This window comes from Gossypium hirsutum, chromosome D10, assembly GCF_007990345.1.
Source record: "Gossypium hirsutum isolate 1008001.06 chromosome D10, Gossypium_hirsutum_v2.1, whole genome shotgun sequence".
Lineage (NCBI taxonomy): Eukaryota > Viridiplantae > Streptophyta > Magnoliopsida > Malvales > Malvaceae > Gossypium > Gossypium hirsutum.
Window position 1 is genome coordinate 1,010,715 of NC_053446.1, and position 14,885 is coordinate 1,025,599.

Genomic DNA, 14,885 nt, shown 5'->3' on the forward strand with positions numbered 1-14,885 from the left:
GGAAATTGTGCCATGGATGAACATGCTGAAAATTGAAAATTTATGGTAGAAAATGAAAGGTTGTTAGTAAATAAACAACTTTTACAAAGCGATTTTGGGTGAAATTGAGATTTAAGGACTAAATGGTAAACTTGTGAAATTCAAAGGAAAAATTCTAATTTTTGTGAAATCTATGAACTGTTATAAATACATATGAATTTCGTTTAGGCTTGAAAATGGGATTGAATTCCATGAATTTCATTTTTCGAGCCTAGGGACAAAATAAGAATTAATGAAAAGTTTAGGGGCAAAAATGTAATTTTCCAAATAGTGATTTTTGAACTAAATTGAATAATTTGAGTGTTAAATAAGTTAAATCTATTGTTATAAATCAAGAAAGACGAAAAATTGACCTTGATCGATAAAAAGAAAAGTGAGAAAAAGTGAAATTATGAAAGAGTATATTTAGCAACAAAACAGTTTAGACAGCTACAACTGTGTGACTTTGAAAAATCACAAAAAATGGTGGAAATTGAATTAGAGACTGAATAATATATGAAACTGAATCTGAATGAGTCTATTTTCACATAAAAGAAATAGAGCAAGCAAAAGAGTTATATATTTTGAAATATTTGAAGTTAAGTTAGACAGAGTCAGAATGAGTTCAGAATCCCCTGTTCTGACTTTGGAAAATTGTAAAAACTTGTATAAAAAAATTTATGGGATAAAGTTTATATGTTTAAAATCCTAAGTGAATCTAATTTTCAAGAGAAACAAATAGAAACAATATAAAAATCTGTACAATGAGATAATCAATTTTTAGTGAAGAGAGGTTAGAACTGTCGAGCAGTGAAACAGGGGAAACTTTAAAGAATAAACTGTACTATTTGGCTAAACCAAAAATTCTAAAAATTTTATGGTAAGATTATTTTGAATCTAGTTTCAAGGAAAATTAACGAATCTTAATTTGGAGCTCTGTAGCTCGAGATATAAATAAATTAGTGACTTTGACTCAGATAGAAAACTTGAATTTACATACAGGAAAATAGTGATAGTATGGAAAATGTTGTTTAAATGTGTTATACACATTAAGGATGTAGAATGGAGAGGAGGAGGAGGAAAATTGGGAAAATATATGAATGATTTGTGTATAATTGGTCATATGCTTGATTATAATTGATAAACGATGAAATAGAAATGATGCTTATATTTGTGCATTATTGCTCATGGTTTAAGCTCATGTGTGAAAATAAAGTTTCATAGTATGTATGTATGGTATATTTGGTATATGATTTGACATGAAGTAATGTCATGAATGGTTTATGAATTAACACATGTTAATAAGCGTGATACATGAATAAATATTGTGCTCATCCATGCTTATAATGCTTATGCTATATGTGTATTTGACCAACATATTTGGTGTACATGCTTAGGCTTTGGCCAAGTAGTGGTTGAATTATGCCACGTTAAATTTATAAGTTATGCATTAAAATGGTAAGTGCCTAATTGAAAATATGCTTGTGATCATAAAAAAAGGGTGGTAAGGTTTAAATTATGTAATCTCTAGTGAAATGGTTTATCATGTGGTTAGTTCCAAAAAGAGTTATGTTTAAATACACTAGCTTGCGACTATGGTCGAATGATATGTTTATATCTTGTGTGATATGCATAGGAAACGAGTGTAGAAAGGTAATAAAATATTAAGTTTATATGGTTGAAATTTAATGATTACATGTTAATTTCATGAATTATATATTGTATGATGAGATATATTTGTTGATGAATTGAGAATAAAATAACAATGCGAAAACCGAATAAATGATCAAATTGAGCGGAACGTCGGATTTGAATATTTCTGATCAATGACAAGTGATAAGTGGTAGTTTAGCTACACTTATCTGATCAGTGATAAGTGATAGCTTTAGCTACACTTATCTCATTAGTGATAAGTGACAAGTGATAAGTTGTAGCTTTAGCTGCACTTATCTGATCAGTGACAAGTGATAAGTGGTAGCTTAGCTACACTTATCTGATCGGTGACAAGTGATAAGTGGTAGCTTTAGCTGCACTTATCTAATTAGTGACAAGTGACAAGTGATAAATGTGATCCGTGTAAGACCATGGCAGGGCTATGGCTTCAGAAAGTGCTAAGTGATCATACGCAAGACCATAGTTATACTTTGGCAAAGTGAAAGTGAAGTACTAATTTTCCGTAACTGTTCCCTACTTTGATTAAGGATGGTAAGTGACAAATGGGCCCAAAAGAATTATAGTAAATGGATAAGTGGTAGTTAATTTATATTAGGATGATGAGTTGAATTGGTGTTGTTATTTAAGCTAAATTGATATTTTCATTGCAAAATTGAGAATTTCATAAATGTGTAAATGAATGGTACAATCGATAAACATTGAGTTAAATGGTAAATACATATTAAAATTGAACTTAATGATTTGAATTGTGAACATGAGAAATTTGTGAATTGAATGAAATGGAAATGAAGCATTGAATTATTAAGACTTGTAAACTGCATGAATATGTATCGGGTCTTGTAGGTCCTATTTATTATGAATATAATATTTTGAGGATATATTATGAAGGATTTTAAAAGCATGTTAATAATTTGAAAGTTTTAAATTAGATGAAGTTTTATAACTCGGTTAAATACGTTTACAAGTGTATGTGTTCTAGTACTGCCTCGTACCCTATTCCGGTGTTGAATACGGGTAAGGGGTGTTACATCTGAACTTTTTTTGTCTAAGTTAATCCCTAAACTTCACAATTGTTTCCACATTAAGTCTTGAACTTTTTTTTTATCCAAGTTGATCTTTGATATTTCCATCAAACCCCCAAAATTTAGACCCCAATGCGATAATAATTACCAAATTTGAAGGCTAGTTTGAACCAAAAAAAAGTTCAAACCCCAATATAAAAAAAATTATCTAATTCAATCCCCAATATAAAAACAATTACTAAATTTAGGGATTAACTTGTATCAGAAACATTTATACATTATATAGAAATTGTTGTCAAGTAGAAGCCGAAAATGGTATAAATTTATTGTAAAGGTAAAAAAGGCATGCCGCGTGAATATACTTTCAGCATAAAATATGAGAACAAACATGGCTCGCCCACAAGATCACATTCCATGGCAAAATTAAGGGAAAGTCAAGCCATGTACTATTTGGCTTTGATTGCTGTATAGTATATGAATCCAACATTCAATTTCAGTAACTGAAATGGCCCCCAAAAGGACGCTTGTAGCGGAGTGAATCATAGTGACTCAGTGCTATTACAGCATTAGAAGCATGTAAAATAATGCCTATTTTTAATGATATATATTTTATGTCTGTTTTACGGTTCATATTCGAGGTTTATAACTGTTTCTCCCAATCATATCATCTTCAAGGTTCAAACTTGGATCCTCCCATTGTATATATTTTTAATGTGCCTTACTAATGTATCCAACCACTTGTTGATATTTTTAATTATATTTTGTTGCAATCCATTTAGAATCATGTTTTATCTTTAAAATTTTTTTATAAGTGGGCAGGTTATCAAGTCATCTACTACTCTTTTAACTCATATAGGATCTATGGGTGCCAGTATAAACTTAGGGGAAAATAGATTTTATTGTTGTAAGAGTTAGATTACATTTTACTTATTTTATCAAAATGGATAAATTAATTCCTATACAATAGATTAAAGAGTAAATTGGTCATTTCTTTTAAAAGTTCATCAATTTATACTGTTAAAAATTGATATAGTTAATGGAATAACAAGATAATGATATGTGACATACAGGGTTCAATTTTTAACGGTAAGACCAAATTACTCTTCGATTACATGGACTAATTTCCCATTTCCTGAGTAGAAAGGGTAAAATACAATCTAACTCTTTAGGAACCTTTATGATACTTTTACCACTCAAGTTAAATCACTATTTGAGACTTGAATTTGACAACTATTTCCACATTGCGTCCTGAACTTTTTTTTTTAATCCAAATTAGGCCTTAAATTTAACAACTATTCTCACATTAAGCCTAATCTAGGCAACTTCCACGTTTGGCCTTGAACTTTTGTTTTTGGTACAAGTTAGCTATTGAACTTAACAATTATTCCCATATTGGGGGCTAAACTTACAATTATTCTCATATTAGGGTTTAAACTTTAGAATTTTTAAGAAAATATAAAGGACTAACTTAGACAAAAAAAAAAGTTCAAATTCTAATGTCAAAACAATTGCCAAGTTCAGGGCCTAACTTCAAGAAAAAAACTCAAACCCCAACATAACAATAGTTATCAAGTTTAGACCCCAAAATAATTTAAATATTTAAATATGAAAAAATCAATTCAATCAATTTTTTACCCGAATCAATGATCGGTCCAACCTTACACATAATCTGGGAGATTGTCTACTCTTGGCAGGACCCACTTATTCGGCAAGGTTTTCTCAGTCAACTGGGATATCCCGAAGAGGTTTAACCAAGCAATGTTAAGAGCATAAGACACCTCAACCAAAGTCATCATCGATATTATCAAGCGATAGAAGCATCGCATATATAAAAATGTGTACATTATTGATCTTTATTGAGTAAGAAGCAGCAAAATACTGCCCACAAAGATTACCATTCTAGTTTGTGGATCTCATCACCATGGTAGCGAACTTTGTAATACAGTCCTCCACCATTCAAAGAATGAAGGTTGATGCATCTTACTGCTATTGGGGTTAGTATATCCCCTAAAGTAGAGGGGTACCCCAGTAGCAAAAGAGGCCACTATTTATATATATATGCAAGTGTGTAGGAAGGGGAGACAGAAAATAAACCATCTCTATGCCTGCTCCCTCATGTGTATCTTTCCCGAGTTAGAACTTCTAGTTGTCTGCACAAAATTCGTGGTCCATAAAGCATTTTTGTCTTCGCCACATTGTTCGTGAACTTCCATGATCCTCTCCACTGATCTACAAATCCCACTGCACTTCCAGTCAAACGAAGCAACACAGATATTACCGGCTTGTGCTTTCCATTCACAATCTGCAAAAACAAAAAAAAAATGTTCAGTTGAGGCCATGCTTATCCCCGAAAAGGAAACCTCCCGTACGCCGTCCTTCCATAGAAACGGGGCATATATATACGAGTTACCTGGTGGAGTGCCACAGCAGAGTCTCCTATCATCGACATGCTCCACGTCTAAACCGATAAACCAAGATCCCAATGAAACATCTTCATTAGCATATTTATGCAGTACATCCCTGAGATAAAAGTAAACAAGATTTGAACATGTACAAACTCGATGTTCTAGAGCTCGAAGTATCAACTGATCGAACATAACATTGAAAACGAGAGAAAATAGAAGTAGGAACTGACTGATTTATCAAAATGTAAGTGGCCAAATCCTTTGATATAGCATACAATTGTCCTGTAGCATGTCGGAAATATTTGTTTCCAACCACACCGAATTTCCAGTACTCGGGTTCATGGTATTTCACTCCCCTATTAAATAAAGAACGTATGTATAAGAAAAACTGAATATTACCAATATCGTAACATAAGCTAATTTAGAAGAAAGCAGAGTAATTTCTGCTTACTTTCGAGCAAGAACGGGGCCAGACTTCATGCAACCGATATAAACTCGAGGTTTCTTTCTATGTTCAGTTAAAGTCATACCGAGTGTTGCTGCATCGTATTTAGAGCATATAAAGTCGATAAGGAGTAAGACAAGGCATATTCAAAAAGGAATTACGAGAGGCAGCTTGTTTTACCTAGATTTACATGAACATCATCATCGACTTTGACAAAAAATTCCGCATCCCACAAGGAAACTGCTGTGGAAAAATATGTTTTCGTCTTGGCTGACAACTCCAAATAGCCCTCGACGTGTTGCTGTTTAAGAACAAACAGAAGTAAAAGCTTGTTACATATTCTCCTATGTACCATTTCACACTTGTAACGACTAATAACAAGTATTTACCAATCTCAAAAAGTCACCATGCATCCTTTCCTCAGCTTCGATGGCTTTATCGAGAATGCCACCTGACGTAGAACTGATGAAAAGACCATCCAGATATTTTAGTTTTTATGAAAAGTCGCCAGAAGAATCAGAAAGTGAAAATTACCTGTGACCTATAACGAATCGTATGATGATGCCTTTCTCTTCCTCCAATTGTTTTAGCTTCTCACCTGAGACATATATTGTAACATTTATCTTACACGAGGAAAATCATAGAAAAAAATAGAATTTAAGAGGATAAAAGTACCATGGAGGCCAAAGAATTAAGAATGAGATTGCATTTTGCTCCCTTTACTAAAAAATGAGCAAATTAGTCATTGTACATTAAATTAAAAAGCAAACAAGTCCTTTTTGTTAAAAATTTTATCCATTTCTATTGTTAAAAAACGGCATGGCTAATAAAATAACCAAACAGTTACACGTAGCATCCACCTGTACCTTTTTCTAAGGTACAATGACCAATATTTTTAATAATAAAAATAGATGAGATTTTTAACAAGAGGACCATTTTACTCTTTGATCTAATGTACAAGAGCTAATTTGCCTATTTTTTAAGTAGAAAGGGCAAAATGCAATCCAACTTTTAGTACAAAGGCTTCATCGGACTTTTACCAATTTAAGATCCATTAAAATAAAGACTTCTATGAAACAATTAAAGCACCTTGAGGCATCCAAGTTGCACGAACGGAATCTCTCCGCTTACGACTACTAAAAGCCGTATTAATTCCTATAACCATGAGATATTTTCTTCTCGAAGTCAATTCAACATTCTTCAAGTCCTCGGATATTATGGTATCTTTCATAACTGTCTCACGTTCTGCCCTAGCAGCCATTAATTTAATCTCCAAATCTGAAATTGCCTTATCCACTGTCCTATATTCCATGTACACCAACACGGTACGCGGTTGAGGCCACATTAGATTACAATAATAGCTTGAAACCGGATTAAAAAGAACACCAGCTTGGCTTACTCAATAGAATGTTGAGACCCTGAAATGCCTCTAGAGCTATTGTCTTCATTCTTTAGAACCTTCTAAGTTTAAGAAAAAAGATCCAATATATTACAAAACGAAAGTTAGCAGTAAAATTTGGGTAAAAGTATCATAGAGGCCCCTGTACTAGAAGTTAGATTACATTTTTCCCCCTCAACTCAAAAAATGGGCAAACTAGTCCCTGTATGTTAAATTGGTTCTTTTTGTTAAAAATTTGTACTGTTAAAACTGCCATGCTATGCTGCAGCTTTTAACAATAGAAATGGTTGTAATTTTTAATAGAATGATCAGTTTGCTTTTTTATCTAATGCATGGGGGTTAATTTGCCCAATTTTTTAGTAGAAGGGGTAATATGCAATTTGAGTACTAGTACAAAAGCCTCCATGATACTTTTATCGTAAAATTTGCCACTATACTCAAAAGAATGACAACAAGAAGGATCTTCAAAGCTCAATCAAATAGAAGTAGAGATGGAACAAATAGTACTCACAATTTTCATATCACAGTCCACATGTTGCTCATCCCCAGTTCTAGATGTCTTCTTTACAATGCTTTTGGCATCAGGCACCATCCACATCCTGATTTTAGTATATCTCATAATTAAAATGATTTGCATATAGAGTAAGCCATGGAAGACGCTAAACATTTACAAAAGAAGCACGGGACAACAAAACAGGTTAAATTCTGCTATTAGTCCCTGTACTTTGCAAAGTTGTGGATTTAGTTCTTGCACTTTTAATTTGATCAATTTTAGTCCCTCTAAACAAAGTAGTTAAATCTGTTTGGATAAGTTCAATTCTAGCACTGTACTATAGAGTTATAGACTTAGTCCATATTCTCCAATTGGATCATTCTAGGTCCTTATACTTTTCGAATCTCAAAATTTTAGTCTTGACACAAATGACAATAATATTTTTGCCGCACCAAAATTTGAAAATCATAGAACTTAATGAATTTAACAGATATCTTAATAAATACAGGACTAAAAATGACTAAATTGAAGTACATGGACTAAATCCATAACTTTCCTATAGTACAAGGACTAATAACAAAGTTTTAACCCAACAATACCATATGGTGTAAAATACTAATCTTTTAGAAGAATTAGGACTTTCTCAAAGCACCATTCAAAGCTCTGCTTGCAATTTAAAAGAAAAGCTTCAGCTAAAAAATTACAGTACAAGGACTAAAGACTGAATGAACTGAAATTTGAAATACCCCATGTTGAGATCTACCATTATTCTAATACTCACTAATACTAAATTAACAAAAAAAAAGAGTAAATTAAATACTGCTAATTGAGGATTAAGGCCAAAACATTACCTGTTGGTGAAGAACATTCCTGCAAAGAAGCTAGCAAAACAAAGCAAAATAGCTAATTTCTTTGGTAAAACATGCTTTGAAGCATACTCTCCTCTATTCTTCACATACATCTTTGGTCAAACCAAGTCTCAAAAATGTGAGATTTATAGAAAAAGATGAGAAATTTGGAAGTAAAAAAGAAAACCCAGAAATAGATTTAGAAATGACAGGACATTAATAGTTTAAAGGTTTGGTTTTTTTATTATTACAACTTCTGTTGCTGTTTCTCTCTCTCTCCCACCTCAAAGAGACAAAGATGAAGAGAAAACAACAGGTGAAAATAGACCAAATAGCTGCCCTCTTAATCTTTTTAAATTACAACAAAACCGTCCACTACAAACAAAACGTACTTCATTTATAAATGTATTTTTTTAATGTTGTTACTAATCTCCACTTTAGTAACCTCACTCCAATGGAGTAACTCTTAATTCTACCGTAAAAAATTATTGTTTTTCGAATTTTAAGTTAATTGAATTGAATTATTTATTTTTCGAATAAACTTAAGTAGATAAATTAAATTTTGAGTTCGAGCTAAATTAAATTTTATAATTTAAAAATTAGTAATTTGATCTCTTTCTATAAAAAAAATTACAAAAAAATTAAAATATTTATAAAAATTCAAAAAATCTAGAAAATTCTAAAAAATATTTTTAAAAAAAATCTAAAATAATAATTTTGGGACCTAAATAAATAAATAAATTATTTAAGTTTATCATAATAAAGTAATTTATTTTTCTTTTGTTATTTTGCTTGGAAAGAGTTTTATATGGTCAACATGTTGTTAGTTATATTATAACAAGATTTAATTTGGCATCTTTAAAATTTTAATTTCACTCTATTCGATTTGACTCAACTAGAATTTCATTTCACTCAACTCGATTCGAAAAAAAATCAAATCAAGTTAAGATAATAAAATGAGAGTTGCCAACTCGAAATTTTTTTCATTCAATTCAATTCAACTCGATTCGATCGAACGTTCACCCCTACACATAACAAATTTTTTTAAAATATCAATGAGGTGGTTGTATTAAGAGTCTAATTATATTTTATTTCTTTTATTTAAAAAAGTAGATAAATTATTTCTTATATGTTAGATTAAAGAGTAAACTGATTATTTTATTAAAAATTATATCTATTTTGACTATTAAAAATTAGTTCTTGTATTGTATGCCAACATGAGATACACGTGACAAGCCACGTGTAATTATCTGGTTATTTTGTCAGCTCCACCGGTTTTTAATAGTAGAAATAGATGAAATTTAGTTAAAATATGACATAAGTCTTTGTACTCTTTGAAAATTTGGAATTTAGTTCATGTACTTTTTTTTTATTTTTAGGAATTTAATTTTCTACTTTTTAGATTTCAAAATTTTAGGTTCAACTGTTAAACAATATTACAACTATTTTGTTAAGTTCATGTTCATTATAACGTCATCTTTTTAGTTACATAGCTATCAAGTGAGTTTTTTTTTTTTAAATTTCAAAATTATTTTGTTATGTATAGAGACTATATTCCAAATTTATTAAAATTGCATAGACTTATAATATTTTATTCATGAAAAATTTAACAAAAATAATCAATTTACTCTTTATAATCCAACGGACTAATTATTTATTTATTTAATAAGGAAAAAAACAATATTCAATCTCATCTTCATATTACTTTCACACGTTTATTTTCCTTTGTGACATTCATATCTATTTTGACAAAGGAAACCAAAATATTTTGGTTTTTGGCCCAAGACCAGAATTTGGACTTAGTTCTCTATTGGGTATATATTGCATCTTTCCCATTAATATTTTTTTTGGCCAAATTAATTAAATATGTAAAAAAAAGTTAGTTAATAAAATAATTCGATCTTTTAAAAAATTTTAAAAAAATATGTCGTTTTTGAAGAGAGAGTATGAAAGTGCATCCAACTGAACGCTACACACTTGACAGGAAAACGTTTTCAGCTAGACGTGCTTTTCCTTTAAGCTGCATTTTTTTTTACTTTTTTTTAATTTCAACTAGCATTTAGCTATTTGATCAACGAAATTGATTATATTTAAAAGAAAAGCATATCTAGTCAACTATAAGAAAGCACGTCACTCTCCTTTTAAAAATGACTTATTTCCTTAAAAAAAATTTAAAAATTGATCTATTTTATTTTTCAGCATATTAAACTAATTTAATCATTTTCTTGGGTTTAATAATATAAACGTACAATGCAGTCAAATCAACATAAAGAATGGAAGCTAGTAATTATCTTCAACTTTTTTCATCAATGGATTAATCTGAAAGTAAATAAAAGGTGGGAGTAGTTATGGTGGTAGTGGCAGACAACCATGAAATATGGGCACTTCTCCAAGTGATCCAACAATGAACGGTGAAAATAACATCAAACCCTTATTTTAAAATTTAGACTACATCTCATCTATTTTATTCAAAGATAAATTAATTCTTATACATTAAATCAAAAAATAAATTTATAATTTTTGTTAAAATTTTTATTTTTTTTATTATTAAAAATTGGTATAGCTAGCGAAATAGTCGTGACGTTTCATGTATACCTCACGTTAATGTATAAAGATTAATTTTTAACAATAAAAATAAATAAAATTTTTAATGAAATAGCTAGTTTACTCTGCGATCTAATGTACAGAAATTAATTTAAAGAAAATTATGTGATGAAATTAACAACAAAAAGGCACTTTGCCATAAGAGAAAAACATAAAGATCTTTTGGCACAAACTTACGGTGATAGTAAATTATATTAGTAGTCATCCAATTATTAAATTTTTTTTGTTATCCAATTATAAAAAATTATAAAATGGTGATTTAACTTAGTAACTTTTAAAATTAGCATAATAGTGACTTTAACCCTCGACATTTATACATTGTATCAATTTAATATCGTCAAACTTGAAATAATTTGAACCAATTTACCACTATTAACTAGTTTACATGCTTCAAACACCTAATGTGGAGGGGCTTATATAGAAAAACATGTTAAATTTGGACAAGATAATTAGTTGGATACTTTACTAATGAAAAAGTTAAATATGGAAGTACAAAAATTAAATATATAAAGACAAAAAAGAGGAAAAGCAACAGTGGTGAAAGTAATAGAACAATTACCATGTACTAAATTGATAAATCATAGGAAACATCTAAATTTACGAGTTAAATTATGCTATTAGTCCCTATACTTTATGAACATTATAAATAATCTTTATATTTTAATTTGATCATTTTTAGTTTGTATATTTTTTAAATATTCAGTCCCCATCAAACAATAACTGTTAAATTAATTAAGTTAAGCTCAATTATTTACAAAATTTGCTACACCAAACATATTATTATATATGTAATGCTACCATGTCAACCTATTATTTTCATATATTAATCACTAAAAATCTAGTTAATAGATTAATAACTGTCATTTATGTTAAAATTAAAATTTGAAAAAGTATATCATGATTTAATTAGAGAATATGAAACAAATATACAGCTGTAAACATAATACTGAACCGTTAATTGAATTTAACGAAACAAAATTAAAAATTACTGCTTGGGTTAAGCCTAAAATTGACCAATTCAAAAAGTACAAAAATTAAATCCGCAACTTTAACGATAAAAGCAAAATCTAACACCAAGCTTCTTCCTCTTAGCTTAAAGGAAAAAAAAAAAAAGAGACTAATTTTATAGTTCTTCCAAGTTCACTACATGGCCTACAACATGATAGTAATATGGGTAAAAAAGTTGATAAAAAGCAAAAGAAGAGTCCCATTATGGGACCCAAAAGAACAACAAAGATGATGATGAATGACGACGACGATGATGATGATGGTGATTATAGCATATTATATGAAATGTTTGTATAATGCAAATGAAACTATTGATGATTTCACTATGTGTGTAAATGACATTAATTTTACTCAAGGAAGCCTGTTTTTGTCAACACTGCATTCCTCACTTTGCTGAGATCTCTACCTTTAAGTTTCCTTCCCACACCTTCACATACTGAAAAAGAAGAAATTTGAGACCTTGCTAGCTTCTTAGCTAACCATTCATGTGGTGGCACCATCTCATCATCATCATCACCATCATAAACCATACCATCATCCATACCATAATTATCATCATCTTTGTTTGCATGGTGCTTGCCATATATCTTAGACCAATCAGGGATACTCACTGGTGCTGATGATTGTTGTTGACTCACTACCTTGGTTGAGTTGCTAACTCGTTTGACCATCCTTTGTGTAGGGCTTGAATCTTCATTTTCCTTCTCACATGACCACAATACTTGTTCTTCATCAAAATCTGCCATGGCTTTAGCAAGAAAAAAAGATTCAATCTTTGAGTGTAAAGTCAAAACTTTATAGAAAAAAGAGGGAGACTTGAGCAAAAAAAATAATGGTTCCTTTCCATATAAATACAAATTTAAAAAAAAATGTCCATTTTCTTACTATTTTCTTTTATATATTTTTGTAGTTCATGTGTAGGAAAATTTGAGTTTATTTTCTTGGGAATAAAAAAGGAAAAAAAGATGTAAGAGAATAATATCAGGAATCTACCTTGCCTTTGTTTCAATACCTTCCAAAAAAAGCCAGAGCTTTTTCTTTTCAAAGATAACACAAAATGGTTTAACCTCAAAAACCAACCAGAAGAAAGGAAAGAGAAGCTGTGAAAAGAAATTGCTATTAGTCCCTGTGATTTGCAAAAATTATGGATTTAGTTTTATACTTTCTAAATTTTGAGATTTTAGTCATGACCCAAATAGTAACAGTTAAATCCGTTTGGTTAAAATCAATTACTAGTCTTGTATTATGTGTACAATTATAGATTTAGTTAACATTCAATTTCAATATTAATGCAAAAGATAGTCGTTAATTCATTAATCGAGTTTTTAGTAAGAAATATATAAAATTAATAAGTTGATATGATATTACAATTATGATAATATATTTACAGTATCAAATTTTGAAAATAGTAAAACTTGACTAGTTGAATTTATCGAGTGATGATTGAAATTTTAAAATTAAGAAGGAGTAAGAAATTAATAATAAAATTCAACAAAAAAATCCTTTTTCACCTGCATCTGAATACTACCAAAGTAAATCACAGATTTCAAGCCCCTCAAAATAGTACCCTGCAATAACAGAGGAGGAAAAAGACAAGAACAGCAACAGACGTAAAAATGAAATAATTTCCTTTTTGCCCCAATTTTTATGCCTTTAATGGAGTTATACATATGATCTAAATGACTATATATCTATCTACCAAATAATATTATGATGAAGTAAACCAATAAACTACTTAGTTGACACTAGTCCATAAATTTACCTCTAAAATGGTGTCTGTAAAAGTAAGTTGGTTGGCACTCACAGTAAAGAGAGTAGGGTAGGGTGTTGAGGCATTATCTCTTATCATAGAGTATATTCAATCGGATTGAACTAGTTAGATTGAGAATCGGTAGAATATTAATTTAAAGGATAGTTTTAAATTGATTAGATTTAAAATTAGTATGGGTCAATTGAATTGATTAAAAAATCAATTGAATCAATGGTTGAATCAAATTTCTTTTAAAATTTTTAATTTAAATTAACCAATCGGATCGACGAATTGATGACTTGATCAGACATTGGTTTAATTTAAAAGACACTGTATGAGAAAGATTTTCATCATACGGGGTCTCAATATTTTCATTGCTTTATACGTACACAGTGAAGCATTGAAGATTTTATATAAAGAGTATCATAGTAAAAGTACTATAAAAGCTTTTGTACTAATAGTTAGGTCATGCTGTCCTTTTTATTAAAAAAGAATAAATTAGTTTATGTACATCATATTAAAAAGTAAATTGATTTTTGTCTGTTCAAAATTTTATCAATTTCTACCGTTAAAAACTAGTTTGACTAATAGAATAGTCAAACAACTACGTGCCACATGTATCTCATTCCGGTATATAAAAATTAATTTTTAACAAAAAGATCAATTTGCTTCTTGATCTAATATATAAATATTAATTTACTTATTTTTTTAATAGAAAGATAAAATACAATCCAATCCATACTTTTACCAAAGTCAAGGGCAAATGTGAAGGGACAAGTAGGGGCTTAACGCGAGAATAAAAATTATATTTTAACCTATTAAAAATTTATTATAATTAAAATTTTATTTATGATAAAATTACTCTTTTATTTTTTTAATACAAAAATATTATATTTAAATTTTTAAAAATATAGAAATATAAATTAATATGTAATAAAATTATATTTTAATCTTTAAAAATTTTATAATTTAATTTCCACCTAAAATATTTTCAAACCCAGCTCACTAATGACTATATTTTATGCAATCAGTGGGAAAAGACTGGCCTGTGATATGGTAGAAGGTGGAAAGGAAGGGTTGGACTGACCAAATTCACTGATTTTCTGTAACCTTATCCTCAAATTCACAGTAGCAAAACTCAGTTCATTCGGCGTTAGCAGAAAGGGCTCAGTGCAGTGCATGAATGGAAATAAACTTTTTTTCCTTTCTAGGAGAAGGT

General features: G+C 29.7%; 2 protein-coding genes across 5 annotated transcripts; both read right to left on the bottom strand.

The window, feature by feature from the left end:
• Nucleotides 1–4,493: 4,493 nt before the first annotated feature.
• LOC107935348 (probable beta-1,3-galactosyltransferase 2) lies at nt 4,494–8,628 on the bottom strand. Of its 4 annotated transcripts, none has more exons than XM_016867925.2 (11): nt 8,308–8,628; nt 7,475–7,562; nt 6,964–7,025; nt 6,654–6,865; nt 6,099–6,162; nt 5,954–6,026; nt 5,745–5,865; nt 5,571–5,658; nt 5,350–5,475; nt 5,125–5,234; nt 4,494–5,016 (listed from the first exon to the last, which is right to left on the bottom strand). In XM_016867925.2, the coding sequence occupies exons 1-11, from the start codon at nt 8,415–8,417 to the stop codon at nt 4,814–4,816; spliced, it is 1,257 nt and encodes a 418-aa protein (XP_016723414.1). In that variant the 5' UTR covers nt 8,418–8,628; the 3' UTR covers nt 4,494–4,813. The 4 variants fall into 4 exon arrangements, with proteins under 4 accessions (XP_016723414.1, XP_016723415.1, XP_016723416.1 ...); XM_016867926.2 differs by having other exon boundaries at nt 6,964–7,022; nt 8,308–8,622; XM_016867927.2 differs by having other exon boundaries at nt 6,654–6,860; nt 8,308–8,399.
• A 3,220-nt stretch (nt 8,629–11,848) lies between these two features.
• LOC107935370 (uncharacterized) lies at nt 11,849–13,027 on the bottom strand. Its single transcript, XM_016867958.2, has 2 exons — nt 12,910–13,027; nt 11,849–12,664 (listed from the first exon to the last, which is right to left on the bottom strand). Exon 2 carries the CDS (start codon nt 12,660–12,662, stop codon nt 12,264–12,266), a length of 399 nt encoding a protein of 132 aa, XP_016723447.1. The 5' UTR covers nt 12,663–12,664; nt 12,910–13,027; the 3' UTR covers nt 11,849–12,263.
• Between the last annotated feature and the right edge of the window lie 1,858 nt (nt 13,028–14,885).

What these genes read in the sequence shown, in the direction of transcription:
- LOC107935370 (XM_016867958.2), bottom strand. Translation starts at nt 12,662, where the DNA reads ATGGCAGATTTTGATGAAGAACAAGTATTGTGGTCATGTGAGAAGGAA.
- LOC107935348 (XM_016867925.2), bottom strand. Translation starts at nt 8,417, where the DNA reads ATGTATGTGAAGAATAGAGGAGAGTATGCTTCAAAGCATGTTTTACCA. An exon ending in GGAATGTTCTTCACCAACAG is followed by an intron (nt 7,563 to 8,307) that starts GTAATGTTTTGG and finishes TACTAAAATCAG; the next exon opens with GATGTGGATGGTGCCTGATG. An exon ending in ATGGTGACTTTTTGAGATTG is followed by an intron (nt 5,866 to 5,953) that starts GTAAATACTTGT and finishes GTTCTTAAACAG; the next exon opens with CAACACGTCGAGGGCTATTT.